At 35.7% G+C, this 21,766-nt stretch overlaps 2 protein-coding genes across 2 annotated transcripts; one reads left to right on the top strand and one right to left on the bottom strand.

Moving 5' to 3' along the window:
* Window positions 1-446: 446 nt before the first annotated feature.
* Window positions 447-17,725, bottom strand: LOC129880566 (agamous-like MADS-box protein AGL27). Its single transcript, XM_055954655.1, has 7 exons — window positions 17,120-17,725; window positions 3,953-4,031; window positions 3,292-3,347; window positions 3,118-3,217; window positions 2,722-2,763; window positions 982-1,023; window positions 447-883 (listed from the first exon to the last, which is right to left on the bottom strand). The coding sequence occupies exons 1-7, from the start codon at window positions 17,302-17,304 to the stop codon at window positions 773-775; spliced, it is 615 nt and encodes a 204-aa protein (XP_055810630.1). The 5' UTR covers window positions 17,305-17,725; the 3' UTR covers window positions 447-772.
* A 150-nt stretch (window positions 17,726-17,875) lies between these two features.
* On the top strand, window positions 17,876-19,543 carry LOC129871729 (uncharacterized). The gene is made up of 2 exons (XM_055946702.1): window positions 17,876-18,357; window positions 19,331-19,543. The coding sequence occupies exons 1-2, from the start codon at window positions 18,124-18,126 to the stop codon at window positions 19,541-19,543; spliced, it is 447 nt and encodes a 148-aa protein (XP_055802677.1). The 5' UTR covers window positions 17,876-18,123.
* Window positions 19,544-21,766: the final 2,223 nt, after the last annotated feature.

Genomic DNA, 21,766 nt, shown 5'->3' with positions numbered 1-21,766 from the left:
TGTTCAAAGGACAGATTGGGCTATAAGAACCAAAATGGAATAAGTAACCCACTCAAAAATTATTTGAGTTGAAATATACTAAAAATGGATCATAACCCAACCTACCAATTCTTATTAAGTTTTAATTTATTTATTTATTCTTTTAAGAAAATTTAATACCTAATAAAAGAAAAGCTTTATTATTAATATGTAGAACATAAATAAAAAAATGATTTATTGATTCAAGCAAGGAATGTTGATTGAATCTAAGTTTTGTAGAAAGAGGCCTTTGTTTTTTCATTTTTCCTTAAATTGATCAATCAAATTCTTCATATTCAGAGCGCAAGTACAATCTAACTAGAAAGTCATCTTGGTAATGTAGTAGTCCTCTAGGTATAGCCACATTTGTCCCAATTTTTAATGGACTGATACGGACTATCAAACATGAAGGGATTGGATGAGTCATATTTTTATGGATTAATTTTGTCACCCTTTTGATATAACCTGTAATTTAGAGTCATTTAGATGAAAGCATTACATACAGGTCTTCGAGACGCTGCACCAGTATCTCTTTATTTATCCTTACACAATTTTTCAGTGTTTCAACCATTCCACGAGACAACATACAAGAGAAGACTACATAGTAGCACTCCCTAGTTAGATGCAGAAGATATAACCTCGGCAGGACATATCCCATGGCTAGAGGAGTGGCTGCTCTGCTATATTTTGGGAAGGCTGTTATTTATATCTTGAGCTTCTATCTGATATGTGATGCCATCATTGTGTCTAGACTCTAGAGAAAATTCAGGGCCTCCTTCTGTTGTCCACAATCCATACGGGTTGGTGCAATGTTATTTAAATTCATTGTCATCTCATTTTCTTCTGTGTTATTTATGGTACATATCTGTAAACATACTAGTCATTCACATAGATGTACCAAATATCCACACAGATCACTCTAATATATGTTTAGCAAAATTGCGCTTTATCAGCAACACCTACCTCATCCTCCAGAAGTTTGTTTTCTTCTATCAGCAGCTTTTCCTGCAGATAAATACGTTTCCAGTCAAGTTTAGCACGCTAAACATAATGACAATGTAACACCATAAACCTGTGTCCAGAAAATGCTGATAAACGGCACACACAAATATTGCATAAACTTCAGTTGATAAATAGGATTCCTTTAAAAAATCTATAAAGCTAAAAATAACTGTAGACAGCATGATGCCAATCTGCTAGTGAACTTGAAGAGCCAAACTAGCTCCATGATTTTCTCAATTCTATACTGAGTCCAGCATTAAGAGGAGCATTAATGCAATTGTCAGGGAAAACATTCAGCCAGGAGTGGGGAGTTCGCTAGATGATCAAATGATAGAAAATCATTTATCCTTGTCCAAATGATTATCTGGCTAAGTTCACTTCCAGAAAAGTTGATGGCCCTGAACCTTGTACCCTTTCTGGACAACGGGAATTTTTATTTAGAACACTCAGCTGAAGCAGTTTTTGACAGCCAGATGACACCTCACTATACACACCCATACATATTGATAAAAAGAATTGTTATTATTTGCTGAATAGACAGCTAGATTAGAGAAAAAACATGATTGTGCTCAACAATAAAACACTTTATTATAACCGTGGTGTGTCTAGGCCAGTTTGCGCGCACTTCGACTAATTCCACGATATAATTGCCACCTTCTACCGGTAACAGGCACCACATAACTCTGTCCACCAAGGCTAGGACAGATGGGAAGAAATCCCTTGGTATTTTTGTCTCCGCTGGAATTTGAACCTGAGACCTCAGGGTTCTTAACCACTTTATTGACGACCACTTGGCCACACCCCTGGGTGCTCAACAATAACACTCTAAAAAGCCCACACATGGAGAAAACCTTTTGTTGCCATTGGAAAAACAATTTAGTCCCTCTGTTTGACAGCAAGATGGCACCTCACTATATATACAAAGTAGAAGAACTTCGAAAAATTGCTCTCCCCAGAACCCACTTGGTGGGATTTCACTGGGTATGTTGTTATTGTCTCTCAAATTTATGTATTCTGCAGTGGTCTGGACTCGAGAATATCATTCTATTTGTTCAGTCTAGAAGTGGGAGTCTTCTCTGGACCTGGGAAAATCCAACACACTCATGTGGATTTCATCGAGAGAGGCAGCAGCCTCTGTTTAATTATGACATTGGCATGCAAACTTGAAAGTTGAAACTAAGGATGAGTACAGCATTCAAGGTACCATCCGAAAATTCAGAAAAGGGAACTTATATCTCGTGGGGAGATAAAGTTTCAGGTTCTCATTTTACACTGATGAAAGATTATTAGCTGGCCTATATTGATAGACATTGAACAGAGAGTTGAGAATCAAGGGATAAAAGTGACAAGGGCGCCAAGACTTTCATTGATTCAAGGATGGAGACAGATAATACCAAGTATAGTGGGGGACACTTGATGAATATTAAGGTAGCTATTGCTACAACCAGAATGATAAGGCTCTTCAACTTATCATATCATCCAACTTATCTTTACTTCTCAATGCTCTCATATTCCCTCAATCAATTTATAAGCTCTTGACATCAGAAAAATGCACGCTCGTGAAGGAAGAACCAGACCAGCTATGCCAATATTTACGAAGTGCATCAACTAATGAGACCGTTAGGAAGCAGTTCTATAGAAGGCTCCCTGCATACTCTCTGAGAAACTAAGCAAATTTGCTCAGGAAAAATGGAGACCTACCTTCTCACGAAGATTCTTAATTGATTCAATCAACAAGTGTGTCTGCATAAAACAAAACTAGTTAGCTTTTCTTCGTATAACTCCCAAAAGAAATAGGGAATTACAGCAGTCAAACAGTAAAAAAAATTGCACATAATTTAAAAAGAAGGAAAAAATAAAAATTTGCACACATGGGTGTAGGATTGGATTAAAATGATCACACCACTATGGAACTCTTTGTAGGGTCGCAATGTCTTAGAAATACAACTGATGTAGCGCCACCAACAAGACTAATTCAGCTTTAGGCATCCTACTTATGTAAGCTCTAAGACATAAGAAGGTAAGTTATTTCTATAGAACAGCTGGACCAAGTCTGTGTATGAGTAAAGGTACAGAGGAATGTGGAAAATCCAAAACCTTTCTAAATCTGGTTTGTGTCAGAGCAGTCTCGACTTGGTTTTCCAAATGGACAAGATCAGTAATGCTGAGATCATCAACATCAGGCTCCTTGAGTTGCCTGTCAGATTGAGGATCAATACCATGCTTTCCAAGGAAGCTCAAAAAAAAAAAAGAGCAGCAAAAGGTCAGTACTTTTCTACCGTCTGTAGCAGTTCTTCCATTGTCATGAAACTTGCATATTTTGATTCCTGTTCCCATACAATGATAGAATAATTTCAGCAACTAGAATTATATATAGTTACTCCAGGCATATTGGATAACTCACAATGGAATGACTATAGCTATTACTCATAAGTTGCATGATGTATGTGACTGAACTACTGTCACGCCACTTTCCTGATTTTGACGATGTACAACCTATGTTAAAAACAACACATTCCAGAAAAACGAACAGTAATATATTGTATATGATTCATTTATGATGTAAAATGACCATCCTTAATTACCACATACTAAATTGGAGCTTTTAACTATAGCGGGACAAAAGCTGAGAACATCATATAACTTCACATATAGATTTAGTGTCCTAGGATCTACTCACAATAGATAAAGAAGCATTACAAGCCTCAAAGTCACCTGAAAAGATTTGTATTAACTTAGCATCTATGGTTTTGCTTTTGGGTAACCACAAAATTATAAAACATTAATAATTTGACATGGTAATTAAAATTGTATCAACTTAGCAGCCAATGAGTTGCTTTCTAAGATCCAAAAACATTTAGTGTCATATTTATTCATTATGCAGTACCTCTGTCAAGAGATAAGAGGACAGTGGAGTAAACTAGATATATACCTCTGTGTCATCGACTTCTGCAGAGACCTTATCTTCTGCTTTCATGTGGTTGGTGTATCGGTGAATAACTCCTGTCAGACTGAAACACATATATCATGTGGTTGTCATCAGTTTTTAGCCAATCTACTCAAACAGGAAATGGACTCCACAATATTAAGTTCATACTTGAGGAAGGAAGAATAATCTTAGTTCAAAAACACAATGCATCACACAAATTCTCCACATATTTGTAGTTTCTCTTAAATTTTAGTCTTGCATTAGGGACCACACTATCAAAACACAATTACATTGGACAGTAGAGTTGGAATATTTACAACCACTGGTTGATCACTAGAAAAATAAGAATTGTGGGAAACAAGTAGAACAGCGATAACTCACTTAGCCGTAAAAGAAACTATAGCTATTTTCCAATTTCAAGAAATTGTTGGGTGTCAAGCACTTAAGAAGAAAATGAATAGATAAGAAAAGCTATAGGTCAGACTACTGCGGCAGAGAGGGGGACATAATGGTTCAGGAAATTGTTCATAGGTATCCAGACACACCAACTTGGCCAAAACCATCCTGTTGCCTTTCAATAACTGGGAGATTTAGACTACAACAGTCTGCATGGTGACCGAATAGATTTAACAATCGATCATCAATCAGTTGAATACACCTCAATGAAAATAAGTAGAAAAGATTAAGTGAATCCTCTATATTCATTCCACACTATTAAGCTCCATTTCATTCAGATACAAGATCGGGCTTGCCAAAAGCTCACCCATATCCTTTAGAGTTAACTAGTTAGTTGAGAAGAGTAGAACAAATCCTCATTGGGCATGCTGCTTCATTTGTATCTGTATCAATATAATATTTGAGGATCTCGGATTCCAATATCTGAAGAATGACACCAGTAACAAGTTAATCTCAACTAACTGGGTATCATTTAGACGGATCCTTCTCTTCCATCATATTATGTCTTAATTGAGTCTCAATTGATTCCAGATATCTAGAACCCTTGTGATATAACCTCCATAATCTTAACTTGTGTTACTTGCACTCTCTATCAGCTGTTACCGTTTATAGTACTGGCCACAAATTTATAATATCACATATTCAAGATTAGATTCACATTTTAGAATTTCCACAGCACATGTGTTTGGCCTAATCAACATTAAATTCACATTTTCAAATCATTAGACACAAGTTCAACATGTCCCACACGTTGTCCATTCTAACCAGTGGAAAATTGATAATTCCATCATCTTCTTGATTAAAGTACATGTCTCATCCTAAAGAAAGAAAGGGCAAAAGTAGGACTATTGCCTGCCGCTTCCCAAATCCAAAAAGAGGATATGGGATAAGAATTTGTAGGAGTCATTAGACAAAAGTTCAACATGTCACCCCCGTTCTCCGTTCTAAATATAGCTAAGAAAACATTGAAATTCCCCCAAGACCATTTCGGTCAATTTGACAAGTGTTCTAGTGATTTCCGTCCATAAATTTGTAAATGCTCTTTCAGAACCAGTGGTTGTATGGAAGTGGCCAAAACTTCATCTCTTAACAGTTATATAACCTAGCTTAGAAGTGTCATTGATTACATTGGTTCTCTTGCTGTGTAAAGTGACTGCTAGAAAAAAAGACAATATTACCACCCAGTAACAACTAATATGATCCATTGGAGATAGAGATCCTGAACGTGAGCAAGAAAATAACCAAAAGCCCGACAGAATCACTAGAACCACAAACTTGTATGAAGAAAATCCTTATTTTAGAAGCATCAACTGGCAGTGCTGAGAAATAAAGGCAGGATAAACAATAGTCTAATTGTACAGTGATAAGAAATTGCTGCATAAATATGACATTAGAAGATCACAGTTAACAAGAAGCATAGTCCATATCAACTGTGTGTATTATCAGCATACATAAAAGTGAAATAGGATGCTGCTCTTCAAGGCTTCTTTCTGGTCTCCAGAATCCCCAGGTAGCTTAGCATGACTAGTTTCGTTTAAAATTCCGGCTGCTTTAAGAGTGTCTATAGTAGAGCATGGTTCTCCAGGTAGCTAAGCATGAACAAATTCAGTTCAATATTTTAGATGTTTTATGAGTCTATAATCTTTATTTAGAACATTCATAAGAGAAAAGTCTTATCAGAGCATTCTCAATAAGAATTGGAAAACATACCAGATGCAGATACCTAAGGACAGCAAAACATGGCCAAAAAAGAATTGAGTAAAAGCACAATCAGTTGTACAATGAGATAAACCAAAACACAATATAAAGAAATATTCAAGCAACAAAAACGACATCAATCAAGTTCCTAAACTATTTTAAATTTCAACGGGAGAGCCTCCATCCCAAAGTCCGCTCAGTGCAAGGTGATGTTGTTAGCGAAATATCATACATAAACATGAACTTATCATAATACTAGAAAATGGTAAGAATCTAGTAATACCAAATTCATCATAACATACTTGAATCATAAAAATAGCTCCTTCAACATGTCATGACCTTATAACATATTCATAAAAACACATTTATCTAAAGCATCTAGATCATGATAAGCTTTGCATAAAAAATCATGAAAATCTTTCATGATAAGAATACTTTACTTTTGAAGCAACCTGTGACTTCATAAAATCATAATTGATACTTTATCAATAAACATCCTTAAATTGTAATTTCATAACTTCATTATGCATGCATAATTCTCAAACATAGGTCATAATCATAAAATATGCATAATGCACGGGTTCATGTAAATTTCATCAAAAACATATAATTAAGATCAATTCATGCATAATAAGATCAATTGAAGTGAAATGGATCATAATTAATTGAATCCAATGCAAGATCATCAAAACCTAGGATTTATGAAGATATCATAATAGGAATTAGAAAACACTTCGGGACTCCATGGATGGAAGAAGTCCATGGATGAAAAAGGAATTTGAAAACACTTTGGGAATCCATGAATGGAAGAAGGTCCATGGATGAAATTCACACATACCTTGGAGAATCCTAGCTCCAAATTGGAAAGGGAGACTTGAACTTGTGATCTTGTTCTTGACTTGGAAGGAAAGCTTGAAAGCAAACTTGAGTGAGAAGAAATCTTTTGGGAGAAATTGTGAGAGAATGAAGAGTTAGAGTCCTTAGGAAATTATTTAAACTCTTCTAAGTAAGCCCGAAACGACCTGGTATTTGAATTAAAAGAGTGGTCAAAAACTAAAATACCCCTGAGAAAATAATTGATGCGGCCCTCTTCACGAATCCCTATACAGCTCGTACAAAAGATCACAGACAAGGGTCCGTGAAGACGAAGGTGATCTAGGTGTCCTAAGGGCTGACTTGTACGGCTGGGTTTACGGACTGTAAAAGTCTCTAAACCCCAATTTCTTTCTGAAGCTTTCCTTATACGGACATCTCTAGGGTCCGTGAAACATTCCACGGGCCGTGAAGTCCTCTTGTACAACTTCCCTTGAACCAACATTTCCTGATGATGGTCGACGGTAGGTTCTACGGTCCGTGAACCCTTATACAGACTGTACAACTGTCTGTAAAACTCTGTCCTCAATCTCCCAACTTCCAGTACAGTCCGTACATGGTCTCGTTAAGTCCTGCACCAGCAAATTTTTAAACTCTTTTCTTTCTGTTTCGACTTTCCAACTTCCGAGGCATTACAGTTTGTGAGAGGCGCAAGTACCTGGTGGAATAGATGAGGTACACATCAGTCGGTTGAGACACAACAATCACTAAAAAAAGTTTGTCCAAATTCTTTAACTATTTTAATAATTTATAATTGTTCCAACACAACATCAAATTTCATTTTGCAACTCCAATATTAAACAATTTTCTTGTTATCAAATAATGTCCAAACGACTATAAATCAAGTACAAAACATGTTGAAGATGCCAAGGATAGTTGAAGACTACTTGTCCAGTCAAAAGTTCAAGAGCAAAGGGATAGGAAAATAGTACGATATGTGGTCCCAGACACTCGGGTAAACTATTTGGTAAAATAGAAACAAAAGAGCTTTTCAAATTGTTTAAAATTTGTTGGGTATACTTCTTCACTAAGAAAATTCATCAAGAAATATTAGAACCATGTTTGCTTGGTGCAAATTTTTGGAGCACCAATGAAATTACGATATAAGTTCCAATTTGTAGCATGCGTACCTTTGTTTAAGTTATTTAATTTAGGTGGAATGACCTGCGAGACCCTTGTATTTGGCTCCGTTTGTCAGTTAGACCCTTCTACTTATCGCTTTGCCAACTGAACCCTTAAACTCATCCGAACACAATATTTTAAACTCCTCTGACCATTGACCGACTTTCTGTGGCATTGATGTTGCTGAGTTCGAAAAAAACATGATTACACGCGTTTGAAAACAAGTAAATACTATATTTACATTAAAAAAAATTTAAAAACTAATAATCAATTTTTAAAAAATCAAAAAACATTTCTTCCTCAACCATCCCTCCCAACCCTCTCTCCTCCGCCCCAGCCTTCTCTCTTCTTCTTCTTCTTCTCCTTGGAATTTCATGCACCACACCCACTCTCCTTTTGCTCTTCTTCTTCCTCAACACACACTTCTCTTTTGCTGCAAATCATCCCCCACTCCTAACCCTTTTAAGTTTTTAATTTTTTAGTCTAAAAATATTGAAATCATTGTTTGTGTTAGTAGACTTTAAAGAAAAGATGTAGGTATGGGTTACGGAGATTGATATTTATTGAAAAATTGAAACTCCATTGATAAAGCTAGAGAAAGCTTGAAGAGCAATAAATGGGTTTTGAGAATTTGTGAAATTGATTCAGAATTGTTAATGAGATTCAAACCCATTATATGTGTTGGTTGAATTTAAAGAAGAGATGTGGTTACATGAAAGTTGATTGATGGATATTGAAAAATTGAAAACTCCATTAATAAAATTAGAGAAAGCTTGAAGAGCAATAAATGAGTTTTGAGAATTTATGAAATTGATTCAAAATTATGATTGAGGTTCGTTGGGTTTGCGTTGGTGAATTTGTAGTTAAATTTTCAAGTAAAATGGGGAAAAATTTCATCTATCTAACATGAATTTGGTGCTCACTTTGTGATAAAATATGAAGAACATGCGTTGAAATTTTCCAGAAATTGTAACAGTGCCCTAATTGATTTTTAAATTTATTTTATTTTTTTAACATGTAATTCACATGTGTCATTAAAAATGACATGGAATTCCATGTGTGCTCGATTGTACAACACGCAAACGAATCAAATGAAAAAGGGTTTAAAATATTGTGTTCAGATGGATTTAAGGGTTCAGTTGGCAAAGTGATAAGTAAAAGGGTCCAATTGGCAAACGGAGCCAAATATAAGGGTCTCTCAGGTCATTCCGCCTTTAATTTATAGACACCACCCACAAAAGAGGTGGTCCCTAGTTTACAACAATAAATCAACTATTTTACCTCAGATAAACATTGAAGTTGAAACTATATTATCTTACATACAGAGAAAACACTACAATTAATTGAAAGCATTTAAACTATCAGAACAATTACAAGTAAATGACTGCAAGTTCATGTATCCAACAGGTGACTTAATACATTTGCAGTTCAAATTTACATACAGAATCAAAAGTTTGCCTATCTTAAATACAATTTATGTATTTGCAATTGGAAACTTAACATAGTAAGTGAACCATATCATCCAAAACTGTTCATGGTTGAGTAGCCTCCAATCCATTCTGGGTTTTTATCAAAAAGTAAAAACTCATGTGCAATATCTACAAAAGGGGGAGGGGCTCAAAGTGTCTAAAATTACAAGAGAACAACATCATAAAATAATCTGATATCAGAAGAAACTTAAACATAGTGAGATGTCTTAAGCATATATTTAAGTAAAAATAAAACATGAGCCCCTAAAACTTAAGGGTAACACATATACGACAACATAGAATCAGGTTGATATCTTTTGCTATAGTTCTGAGTCATCACGAGGGAATGACAGACAAAATCATTATGGTGTAAGTACACAACAAAGTCATAAAGGGGGGGGGGGGGGGGAGGTTCTCCTTTGAGTTATAAAACACTATATAATTTAGTTATAAAGCACCTATATTGCTACGAAATCGCTACGAATGCACTACAACTCATTACTATTAACATCTCTCTTATGTTAGCATCGATTTCATTAAGTGAAATGAGCAACAACAACAACAACAACAACCCAGTGAAATCCCACATCGTGGGGTCTGGGGAGGGTAGAGTGTACGCAGACCTGACTCCTACCAATGTAGGACGGCTGTTTCCGAAAGACCCTCGGCTCAATAAAAGCATAGAAAAAGGCCAGACAAGAATATTAGAGTAAATAAGTAAATGACGAAAACGGTCCAAACAATAGTATAATCAAAGCACAAAAAAACAGTAGATATTATTATTAGATAATAACATAAATACCATAAATAACATACATCAGAGTATAAAAAATCATAGTGCGTTAATACGCCTACGAATAAGGGAGAATAAAACCACTATGTACTAGCCTTCTACCCTAATGTGTGTCCTCCACACCCTCCTATCTAGGGTCATGTCCTCGGTAAGCCGTAAATGCGCCATGTCCTGTCTGATCACATCTCCCCAATATTTCTTCGGCCTACCCCTACCTCTTCTGAAACCATCCATGGCCAACCTCTCACATCTCCGCACTGGTGCATCTGGGACTCTCCTCTTCACATGTCCAAACCATCTCAGTTGCGTTTCCCGCATCTTGTCTTCCACCGAGACCACTCCTACCTTTTCTCGAATAGCCTCATTTCTAATCTTGTCACTCCTGGTATGCCCACACATCCATCTCAACATTCTCATCTCGGCAACCTTCATCTTTTGCACGTGGGAGACCTTAACTGGCCAACACTCCGCCCCATACAACATAGCTGGTCTAACGACCACTTTGTAGAACTTGCCCTTAAGTTGTGGTGGCACCTTCTTGTCACATAACACACTGGAGGCGAGCCTCCATTTCATCCATCCTGCCCCAATATGGTGTATGACATCCTCGTCGATCTCTCCGCTGTCTTGCATGATAGAACCAAGGTACTTAAAACTATTTCTCTTTTGGATGGCTTGGTCCCCGAGCCTAACTTCCGCGCCAACCTCTTGAGGTGTCTCACTGAACTTGCACTCTAGGTACTCTGTCTTGGTCCTACTCAGCTTAAACCCCTTAGACTCCAAGTTGCGTCTCCAATCTTCCAGCTTAGCGTTAACTCCGCTACGAGTCTCATCGATGAGGACTATGTCATCCGCAAAAAGCATACACCATGGCACCTCACCTTGAATTTGTCGCGTCAATCCATCCATCACCAAGGCAAATAGGAACGGGCTAAGAGCTGATCCTTGATGCAACCCCATCATAACTGGGAAGTGTTCTGAGTCCCCTCCTACTGTCCTTACCCTGATTTTGGCACCCTCGTACATGTCATTGATCACCCTAATGTACGCTACAGGTACACCTTTAGCCTCCAAACATCTCCATAGTATCTCTCGTGGGACTTTATCGTAAGCCTTTTCCAAGTCGATGAATACCATATGCAAGTCTCTCTTCCTCTCCCTATATTGCTCCATTAGTCTCCTCATAAGGTGGATGGCGTCTCTAGTTGAGCGTCCCGGCATAAATCCGAACTGGTTCTCTGAAATAGACTCGCCTCTCCTCACCCTCATCTCTACCACTCTTTCCCACACTTTCATAGTATGGCTTAGAAGCTTAATACCTCTATAGTTGTCACAGCTCTGGCTATCCCCTTTGTTTTTGTAAAGCGGGATCATGATGCTCGATCTCCATTCTACGGGCATCGTTGCCATCGTAAAGATGACATTAAATAACCTAGTCAGCCATTCCAAACCTACCGAGCCCGCACTCTTCCAAAATTCTCCAGGGATCTCGTCAGGTCCGGTCGCTCTTCCCCAGCGCATCCTACGAACAGCATCCTTAACCTCATCGACCGTAATACTCCTACAACCCCCAAAATCGTGACTCCTTCCTGTATGTTCCAAATCTCCCAACACAATTTCTCTGTCCCCTTTGTCATTCAAAAGTTTATGGAAGTATGACTGCCATCTTTGTTTGATAAGGGTCTCCTTTACCAATACTTTTCCGTCTTCGTCTTTAATGCACTTCACTTGATCCACATCGCGTGCCCTTCTCTCCCGGGCCCTGGCTAGCCTGAATAATTTTCTGTCCCCACCTTTCTCTTCCAGTTCAGCATAAAGACGTTCAAAAGCTGCCATTTTTGCCGTTGCAACCGCCGACTTCGCCTCCTTCCTCGCTATCTTATACAGTTCTCCATTCGTCCACTTCTCCACCTCATCCTTGCTCTCCATCAACTTAGCATACGCCACCTTCTTTGCTTCCACTTTCCCTTGAACTTCTCCATTCCACCACCAGTCCCCTCGATGCCGACTACGACTATCTGTCGAGACTCCTAGCACTTTCCTTGCTACAACCCTAATATAACTAGCTGTCCTATCCCACATATCGTTCGCATCCCCACTACTATCCCAGGCCCCCATATCCTTCAATTTCTCTCCCATCTCAAGGGCACTAACCGTTGTCAAACTCCCCCATCTGATCCTAGGTCGTTCTTCCCCGACCCTCCTCGTCCTTGTCATCTTTATCCCTAAATTCATCACTAAGAGCTTATGTCGGGTTGTAAGGTTGTCGATCGGGATGACCTTACAGTCTTTGCACAAACCTTTATCATCCTTCCTGAGGAGTAAAAAATCTATCTGAGTTTTAGCCACTGAACTACGGAAGGTTACCAAGTGGTCCTCCTTCTTTGGGAAACTCGAGTTGGCTATCACCAATCCGAAAGCTCTTGCGAAATCCAACAGTGCGGTTCCTTCTCCATTTCTGTCTCTGAAGCCAAAGCCCCCATGCACATCATCATACCCTCCCGAAATAGATCCGATGTGCCCATTGAAATCCCCTCCCACGACAAGCTTCTCAGTAGGTGGTATGCCTCCCACTAACTCGTCCAACTCCTCCCAAAAGCGCCTCTTATCCTCCTCGCATAAGCCCGCTTGCGGCGCATAAGCACTAATAACGTTCAACGTGATCCCTTCAACGACCATTTTAATCGACATCATCCTATCATTGACTCTCCTAACCTCCACCACCTGATCCCTTAAATCACTGTCTATTAAAATGCCTACCCCATTTTTATACTTCGATTTACCAGAAAACCAAAGCTTATACCCGTCTACCTCCTTAGCTTTAGAGCCGACCCATTTTGTCTCCTGGACACAGGCTATATTAATCTTCCTCTTCTTTAAAATCTTAACCAGTTCTATGGATTTACCCGTTAAGTGAAATGAGCAAAAAGAAGAAATGATAACATTCCACCGATATCAAGACATGGAAGGAAAGTAATGTCGACAAAAAGCAGCTGAAGTCTTCGATGAATATCTTCAGCTCGCAAGTCTAACAACAAGCTTAAAGTTCCTACTTAATCACAACTCAAGTACTTGCTGCAACCTTGTAAAGGAGGGTTCTCCATCAAAATTCAAAACGCATTCATTTATCCATATATATATTTCAATTGTATATCAATCAGATCGTTCGGCTTCATGGTGTACCTTCATCCATCATTTCAGATCGGGGTTCGTTGTTTACTTCGCACTTTTGGAAAGCATTATAGCATGGTTTGGGTACTAGGCTTGATATGAGTATAGCTTTTCACCCACATACTGACGGACAGTCCGAGTGGACCAGTCAGGTGTTGGAGGATATGCTTCGAGCCTGTGTCATTGATTTTGGTGTTAGGTGGGATCAGCATTTGCCCTTAGCGGAGTTTGCCTACAACAACAATTATCACTCCAGTATTCAGATGGCCCCATTTGAGGCGTTGTATGGTAGACGATGTCGATCTCCTATCGGGTGGTTTGATTCAGCCGAGATGGACTCTTTAGACACGAATTTGCTTAGGGATGCTATGGAGCAGGTTTGTATGATTCAGGGTAGGCTCTTGACAGCCCAAAGTAGGCAGAAGATCTATGCAGATAGGAGAGTTTGACCGTTGGAGTTCATGGAGGGTGACCATGTTTGACTTCCATTGTCACCCATGAAGGGTGTGATGCGGTTCGAAAAAAAGGCAAGCTTAGCCCTCGGTTCATTGACCCATTTGAGATTTTGCGGCGAGTTTGACTGTGTTTTATGTTTCCGTACTTTAGAAGTATGTTCCGGACGAATCCCATGTGATCTCCCTTGATTCGGTAGAGTTGGGTCCAGGTTTGATTTTTGAAGAGGAGTCTATAGCCATTTTTGATAGACAGATCTGTAAGCTTAGGAACAAGAAGATAGCTCTAATGAAGGTTCAGTGGAGGCACCGTTCAGTTGGAAAGGCTACTTGGGAGGCGGAGTCCGATATTCGTGCCTGATATCCACGATTCTTCAAGGCTTTGAGGTACTTTTTTTACTTTATATTTGAGAACGAACATGATTTTTAGTGGTGGATGGTGTAAAGACCCTGAAGGTCATTTTTGAAAATTTTTGCAAAATAACAATTTTGCTCCTCTCAATAATTGCTCTGAGTCATTTTTGATCAGTGTTGTGTGTTAGTTTTGGTAAATTCTTCGAAAAGTTGAGTTCTTGAAAGTTTTTGAGTTTTAAAGGCTTAAGTGTTCAAAAATGTTTTTTAGTACCAACCGAAGCTACGAGTCACGGAACGAAACTCCATCGATTCCATTAGCTCCAGAATGTGGACTTTGCTCTAGAGAGTTAACGCAATTAGTTTTGGAGTTGTATTGTGAATTTGAAGTCCTAAGTTGGAAGTTTAAAGAATTTTAGGTTAAAGTTTGACTTTGGTCAACATTCGGAGTTTCGATGCTCGAAATGGAATTTCGAATACTCCGTTGGATTCAGGGGATGATTTTAGGCCTAGGAATAATCTTGGTTGAATTTTAGAGGTTCCGAACTTGTTTTGGTATTTTTGAGGCTTAAAGTTAGTTTAGTTGCGACTTTTTGGGTTTCGGATCAAGGAAACCTCGAATTAGTTGCGACTTTTTGGGTTCCGGGTCAAGGAGACCTCGAATTCGAATCCTTAGTGTGTCCTGGCATTCTTAATTCGTTGCACAAACTCATCTTCGACTGTTACAGTGAGAGCATACATCCTTTCCAACTTTAACCTACCACACTTTTGCTGCTTTGGCATCAGTTAATGGTGTAGCGTCTGATACACCAACAATATCCCATAATTCCAGGCTGAGAAAATAATATTGCATCCTCATGCTCCGCAACCCTTAGCTGCTTGCATTGAGCTTCTCAATGTTGTTGAGTGCTTGCAAAAACTGTCATTAATCAATGGCTAGTGACTTGTAGATCTCCTTTGAGTTGCTACCTCATTCTTTACTTACTGGATATTTACACCACTAATTGTTGGGCTCACAACTTGAATTTTATTATGTCATTGCAAAGTAAAGATTTGTTTCGGTCTTACAATTCTTCCACTTTATTTTTCTTGCACTCTCACTCTAGCAACTCTCTTTGTTGATCTCTTTTATTTTTCTCTTGATAACTCACTTTTTGCTTGCATACTTGCTTGAGCACTCGCTCTTTACTTGAGTTCAACTTATTTGAGCACTCTCTCTTTATTTGAGTAAACCTTGTTGAGCACGCACACACCTCAAATGAACCTTTATGTTTATAGGTGTTGCTAGAAGAATCTAGTCAAGGGTATTTACTATTCTATTCTAGAATGTTCCTCCAACTATTATTTCTAGAATATTTCTAGACTTTTCTCTCTAGAATACTTATATTAGAGATTATCCTTCAATTCTCTACCATTGTTGAATATTTTAGATTCTTCTTTGAAATATCTTAAAAATTAATTAAGTTGGTGATGAATATTTAACAGAAAAAGAAGCCTTCACACAGTAGATTCATCAAATTCCTATCATCCTTTATATCTTATTGGAGATGCTCTACTATCCCTATCGGGCTTCCAGATCTACAACAAAGATACACCCTTATTCCAAACTTTGCTTTCTTTAGAAACAACCAAATTAAAGAGTCCATTCATAATTTTCATGTATAGTACTAAAATTTCAACTTTGACGTGGTTAATGGGTATTTTAGTACTGGTGTCCACAGCAATATATTATGACATGCAGTAAATTTTTCTGCCCATGTTAAACTACTATTATTAATTTTCAATGCTCAAAGGCAAAGAAGACTTTTCTGAGTTCTGAGGCGTGAAGCAGCATGAAATAAAGACTCAGGGTCGTTTGGTAGAGTGTATTAAAATAATGCTAAATAGAGTACATTAGTAATGTTTGTATTAGTTATGCTTGAATTAATTATACATAGAATATTTTTTATGTATTATTTGGTTTAGTGTATTAAAAAATAGCATACGTTGTATAAAAATATTTATTTACAAAAATATCCTCAATAATTATGATAGAAAAAATGTAAAAGGAGTTTTGAGGAGTAATTGAGTCTTTAACCATAATAATGCAAGCATTAAATGCTCTTGCATTACTAATACCTAGAAATACATTATATTAGTAATGCAAGCCTTAATACACAATAGAGTATATAACTAATGCAAATATTAATTATAATTGTCATGAAAAAGTGTATCAAATAGGATCTTACTAATACAAATAATTAATGCATGCATTATTTTTACAAACACACTCTACCAAACGACCCCTTACACTCCAATTAAAATACGTACAATGTTTTACACTCCATATGACATTGGCATCGGTCGCATCAATGCAGCTTTTCTAACAAACAAACAAATCCTCAAGGAACTTAAACTATTAACTGCAGAACACGTCTGCTTCTGCTTAGATAGCTAGCCGTCTTGCTACAATCACGCGGTATGTTTTAAACCAGAAAAAAAAAGTGTTTTTGCAAATATCTAGGACTCAAAGGTATCATTATTATTATAATAATACTTTCTGTGTTATATTTTTCTATTTTAGTTTTTTTTTTTAAAAAAAAAAGTTTTCCACTAAAGACTTTTTAAAACATTATTACACATAAAAATAAGGCTAGTGATTTAGATTCAACAGTATTATTTATCATCTTAAACTTACATCAATTCAAACTTAACACAAACTAACGGAGGAAGTATTATAATAGAAAAATACGAGATGAGTATTTTGAAGGAAAAAAATAGTAGAAGGGGGAAAATGAAGAAGAACCTGTTGGTACTGGAGAATTCAAAGAAGCGTCCACGGCTGGAGAAGACAAGGACGGCGACATCAACATCGCAGAGAATAGAGAGTTGTTTGGCTTTCTTCATGAGTCCGCTTCTCCGTTTGGAGAAAGTTGCTTGCCTACTGCTATTGTCTTCGATTCGCTTTATTTCCACTTTCCTCCTCCCCATTTCTTCAATCTCCCAAACCCTAGCTAATTCTCTCTATGAAAATGGCCGTATATAATTTGTACCTCCATCTCCATCACTTTCACGAATTTCATAAAGTGCTATGAGTTTTTGGTCTTTCCTCCTTTTTCGAATAGTCGCAATAAAACCCTAATTTCATGTTTACTTATAACTCCCACGCCTTTTCGTCTTAAAATAGGGAAAAGATACATGTTTGAAATCCAGCAACGAGAGAACGACACGTGGCGCGAAAGGGGAGATTCCAACGGCGTAGGCGACTGGTACCGGTGATGGAGGCGAGGTGTTGCTATTGTTTTAAAGATATATAAGCGGTGAATGGCTGAAGGTGACAGAGACGGCCCGGAGGGGGGGGGGGGTTGTTGTTTTGATTTTAAATGTGTAGAAGTAATAATGAAGAAAAAGTTAATAGTAACTTCGTTAATATTTCTTGGTAAAATTACCCTTTTACACATATTCTCCTAATATATTTACTTTTATTCCCATATACACCAAAAAATTTCCAAATTCCCTCTTTTTCCTTTCTCTCTCTATACCTCTCTGATGCATCCGCCTATTCCTTTATTCTTGCCCTAATTTGCTCTAGTTAATTTGTTACTCTTCAACTGTTAATCAATTTCAAGGTTCCAAATAAGGTATATTTCAATCTTTCCTTATATGGAATTTTACTTCATCCTCATTCAATCTGATTTCTCCTAAAATTTGTATATTTTGATTTCTTCTGAAAATCTTTGAAAAATCTTCTAAATTTTTATCATTTATTTTCTTCTGTAAATCTTTCTGTTTTTGTTTCTCATACCTTCAATGGAATCCGTTCATGGTCTCAAACAGTCCACTAAAAATCAACGAATTCTTGTTTCTCCTGGTTCTGATTCGTCTTGGGAAGGTTACGACGAAGTTAGATCCAAACATCGTAACGATCCAACAGTGATGAATAAGCTACGTGAGAAATTGAAGTCGAAAGCTACAGTTAAACATGCACCCAAAGAAATAGACAACAAGATTGAAGGGGTTACAACACGCCCTAATCTCCCAAAGGTATGTGTTCAATTAAGTTTTTTGTTTTAGAATAAAAATTTTCTGAAGGTTTTAATGATTCTGATACATATCATTTATGTATCAGATTCATAATGTATTTTTAAAAGGAATTTTTTTGGAGATTTTATATTTCTGATACATCATGTTTAAGTGTCAGTTTCTGTTGTTTTAATTTTTAATGATTCTGATACATATACATTTATGTATCAGATACATAATATCTTTTTCTAATGTATTTTTTTGGAGATTTTCTATTTCTGATACATCATTTTTAAGTGTCAGTTTCTGTTGTTTTAATTTTTAATGATTCTGATACATATACATTTATGTATCAGATACATAATGTCTTTTTTAAATGTATTTTTTTGGAGATTTTCTATTTCTGATACATCATGTTTAAGTGTCATTTTATGTTGTTTTAAGTTTTAACGAAGCTGATACATATCATTTATGTATCAGATACATAATGTCTTTTTCAAATGCAATTATTTGAGATTTACTATTTCTGATACATTATGTTTAAGTCCCAGTTTCTGTTATTTCAAGTTTAATGATTCTGATACATCTACATTTATGTATCAGATACATAATGTCTGTTTCATATGCAATTTTTTGAAAATTATTATTTCTGATACATCATCTTTAAGTCTCAGTATTTGTTATTTTCAAGTTTTAATGATTCTGATACATATACATTTATGTATCAGATACATAATATTTTTTTCAAATGCAATTTTTTGGAGATTTACTATTTCTGATACATCATGTGTAAGTGTCATTTTTTGATGTTTCAAGTTTTAATGATTCTGATACTTCTACATTTATGTATTAGAATATAATATATAATTGTTTTTGATACATTTTCTGTATGTATCAGATTCTTATCTCATGCATCAGATATTTTAATGCATATGATACATCGTATTTATGTATAAAGTTCAAGTTGTATTTAACCATTTTCATGTCAATGCAGGAAATGAAATACGTCATCAAGAAGATCCCGTCCCACCCATTGAGATTCGGAATGACATATAGGGCTAATTTTCTTGATGATTTTGAATCATCAATAGGTGGAGATATTGTTCTCAGAAGGCCATGGATGGTTATGTTAGCAATAAACAACGATCCAAAAAATACTAGGAGAGACATCTCTCCAAACCAAGGAGAACTGATTGATGTCGAGTAGTTTTTTTTTTTATAGTAAACATTTTAAGTGATTTTGATTCTTTTAATGTATCTGATACATAAACTGTAATGTATCAGATTTAATATGTTTTAATATTTCCATACATAAGATTTACTATGTTTTTCTCTGGTGTCAAAATCGAATATAAAATCAAAGTTGATGTTTTATATTTCTACTGTATCAAACTTGTATCGAGTATAATATTCATAAGTGTCACATTTTGTGAATTCTGATACATGAATCAAGTTTTATTTATTATGATACATCATGCACATGTATCAGATTCTCATTTCTCAATATTTAATGATTCCGATACATTAATTTTTAAAATTCACGTACATAACTGTCGCCTTCTTTAATAGATCAGTAATTGATATAAAGAGCCAATCTTTTATCCATAAATAGCTGATGTGCATTAACTATTCTATAGCTAAAGTTATGTATCAGATACATAACTTATGTATCAGCAAAAGTGAAAAAATAACTGAAATCAAATTCGGTATGAATTGATGCTCTGTTTTTTCCATTCGAGACGACGCTCTGTTTTTTGTCTTGAATCTTCATGGACATAACAATTGATTTTTTTAACAATTGATGTATCAGATACATAACTTATGTATCACCAAAACTGAAAAAAAATTGAAATCGAAGTTGGTTTGAATTTATGCTCTGTTTTTTTGGCTTGAATCTTCAACTTCACAACCGTTATTTTTTTAACCAAATTAATCTCATTAATTAGATTAGTAATTGATTTAAGGAACTAATCATCCCTTATATTAAGATATTATCCATAAATAGATGATCTTCATTAATTACTCATTAGATAATTGATGTATCAGATACAAAACTAATGTATCAGAAAAGTTGAAAAAAAAGGGGATATCGGGTAATTTTGATACAATGAGGGATGTATAGTAATTAGACTTTTCCATTATGGGATTTAGGTAAAGTTTACATATTTCTTTCCCTTAAATGGAAAACCTTCCAAAAGGAATCAATTGGTGAATAGTGCCGGTTATTGTCTTATTTTCTTTATCTTTTAACATGTTTTGAGATTAATTCTTAAGGTCTTCCTAGTGATTCCTCGATGTGATAGCTATGTACCACTGAAATTTCCATGTGTTAACTATGTGGAACATTGAGTGTCACACAGGAATTTTTATTAGTTACAAAACAATACGGGGACTAACTACTATCTCATCCGATTCATCAATCTTCCTACTTACAGTAAGGTTGCTTGTTTTTATTCATTGAAGATTCTATCTACAAAAAAAGGTCAACGAAGATACTCAAATTGCTCTCACTGACACCAGAGAAGATGAGGGTGTCTTTCTTTTCGACCGTCATACAAAGCACTTAGGCGAGTCAGCCAAAAAGAAAGACCATCAAAAGTAACGACCACCAAGATAGGCATAGTAATTCGATCTTTTGATCACCCATTTTTGGAAAACAAAACAAGAAAATCTAAGTTAATCCATTGCAAAATGCCTATATTCTAAGGGTCGTTTGGTTTTGATATAAGTTATAATAGAATTAGTTATATTGGAATAAGTTATGAAGGGATTAGTTATGCTGAGAGTAGTTTTTATTGCTTGTTTGATTTGTCATATTCAAAATTATATTCATCACATAATTTCTAAGAATAAATTGTTTGATTACAAAAATACTCTTCACCTTATTTAATTATTATTTTTACATTTTGTTTGCAAACTTTAGTTATTCATTGTTAAAAATAAAATTTTCATCTTATTTAACTTAAATATTTTTGTGTATGCATTTTCATAATTGTGCCGTGTATTTTTAAAATTAAACTTTCATCGTATTTAACTTAAAAATAAAACTTTCATCTTATTTAGCTGTAAATAAAATTTTCATCTTGTTTAACTTTAAAATAAAACTTTCACATTATTTAGTTTAAAAATAAAACTTTCATCTTATTAACTTAAAAATAAAACTTACATTTTATGTTTATTAAAGTAAAATAAATTTTATTATTAAAACTATCTATATGTTAAAGTTATCTACATTAGAATTGATATATAAAATATAATTTTTAAGTGAGTAATAAACTATTTAATTAAAAATATGTAATTTAGAAGTGAATTGAACAATTTAAGAGAAATCAAAATATAAACATAAGAATTAGACAAATAAATTCAACTTATCATATATTCATAAATAGAAATTGTATTTATAAAATATAATTTTTAATAGAAAAATATA

The sequence above is a fragment of the Solanum dulcamara genome, chromosome 2 (assembly GCF_947179165.1).
Source record: "Solanum dulcamara chromosome 2, daSolDulc1.2, whole genome shotgun sequence".
Taxonomy (NCBI): Eukaryota; Viridiplantae; Streptophyta; class Magnoliopsida; order Solanales; family Solanaceae; genus Solanum; species Solanum dulcamara.
The sequence above is the reverse complement of the archived record's forward strand: the minus strand, read 5'-3'. Positions and strand labels throughout refer to the sequence as shown.

Coding starts and splice junctions, on each gene's coding strand:
- LOC129871729 (XM_055946702.1), top strand. CDS start 18,124: ATGGAATCCGTTCATGGTCTCAAACAGTCCACTAAAAATCAACGAATT. Junction 18,358..19,330: donor CACGCCCTAATCTCCCAAAG/GTATGTGTTCAA, acceptor ATGTCAATGCAG/GAAATGAAATACGTCATCAA.
- LOC129880566 (XM_055954655.1), bottom strand. CDS start 17,304: ATGGGGAGGAGGAAAGTGGAAATAAAGCGAATCGAAGACAATAGCAGT. Junction 3,218..3,291: donor CTGCTACAGACGGTAGAAAA/GTACTGACCTTT, acceptor TCAATCTGACAG/GCAACTCAAGGAGCCTGATG. Junction 2,764..3,117: donor CACAAACCAGATTTAGAAAG/GTTTTGGATTTT, acceptor TGTTTTATGCAG/ACACACTTGTTGATTGAATC.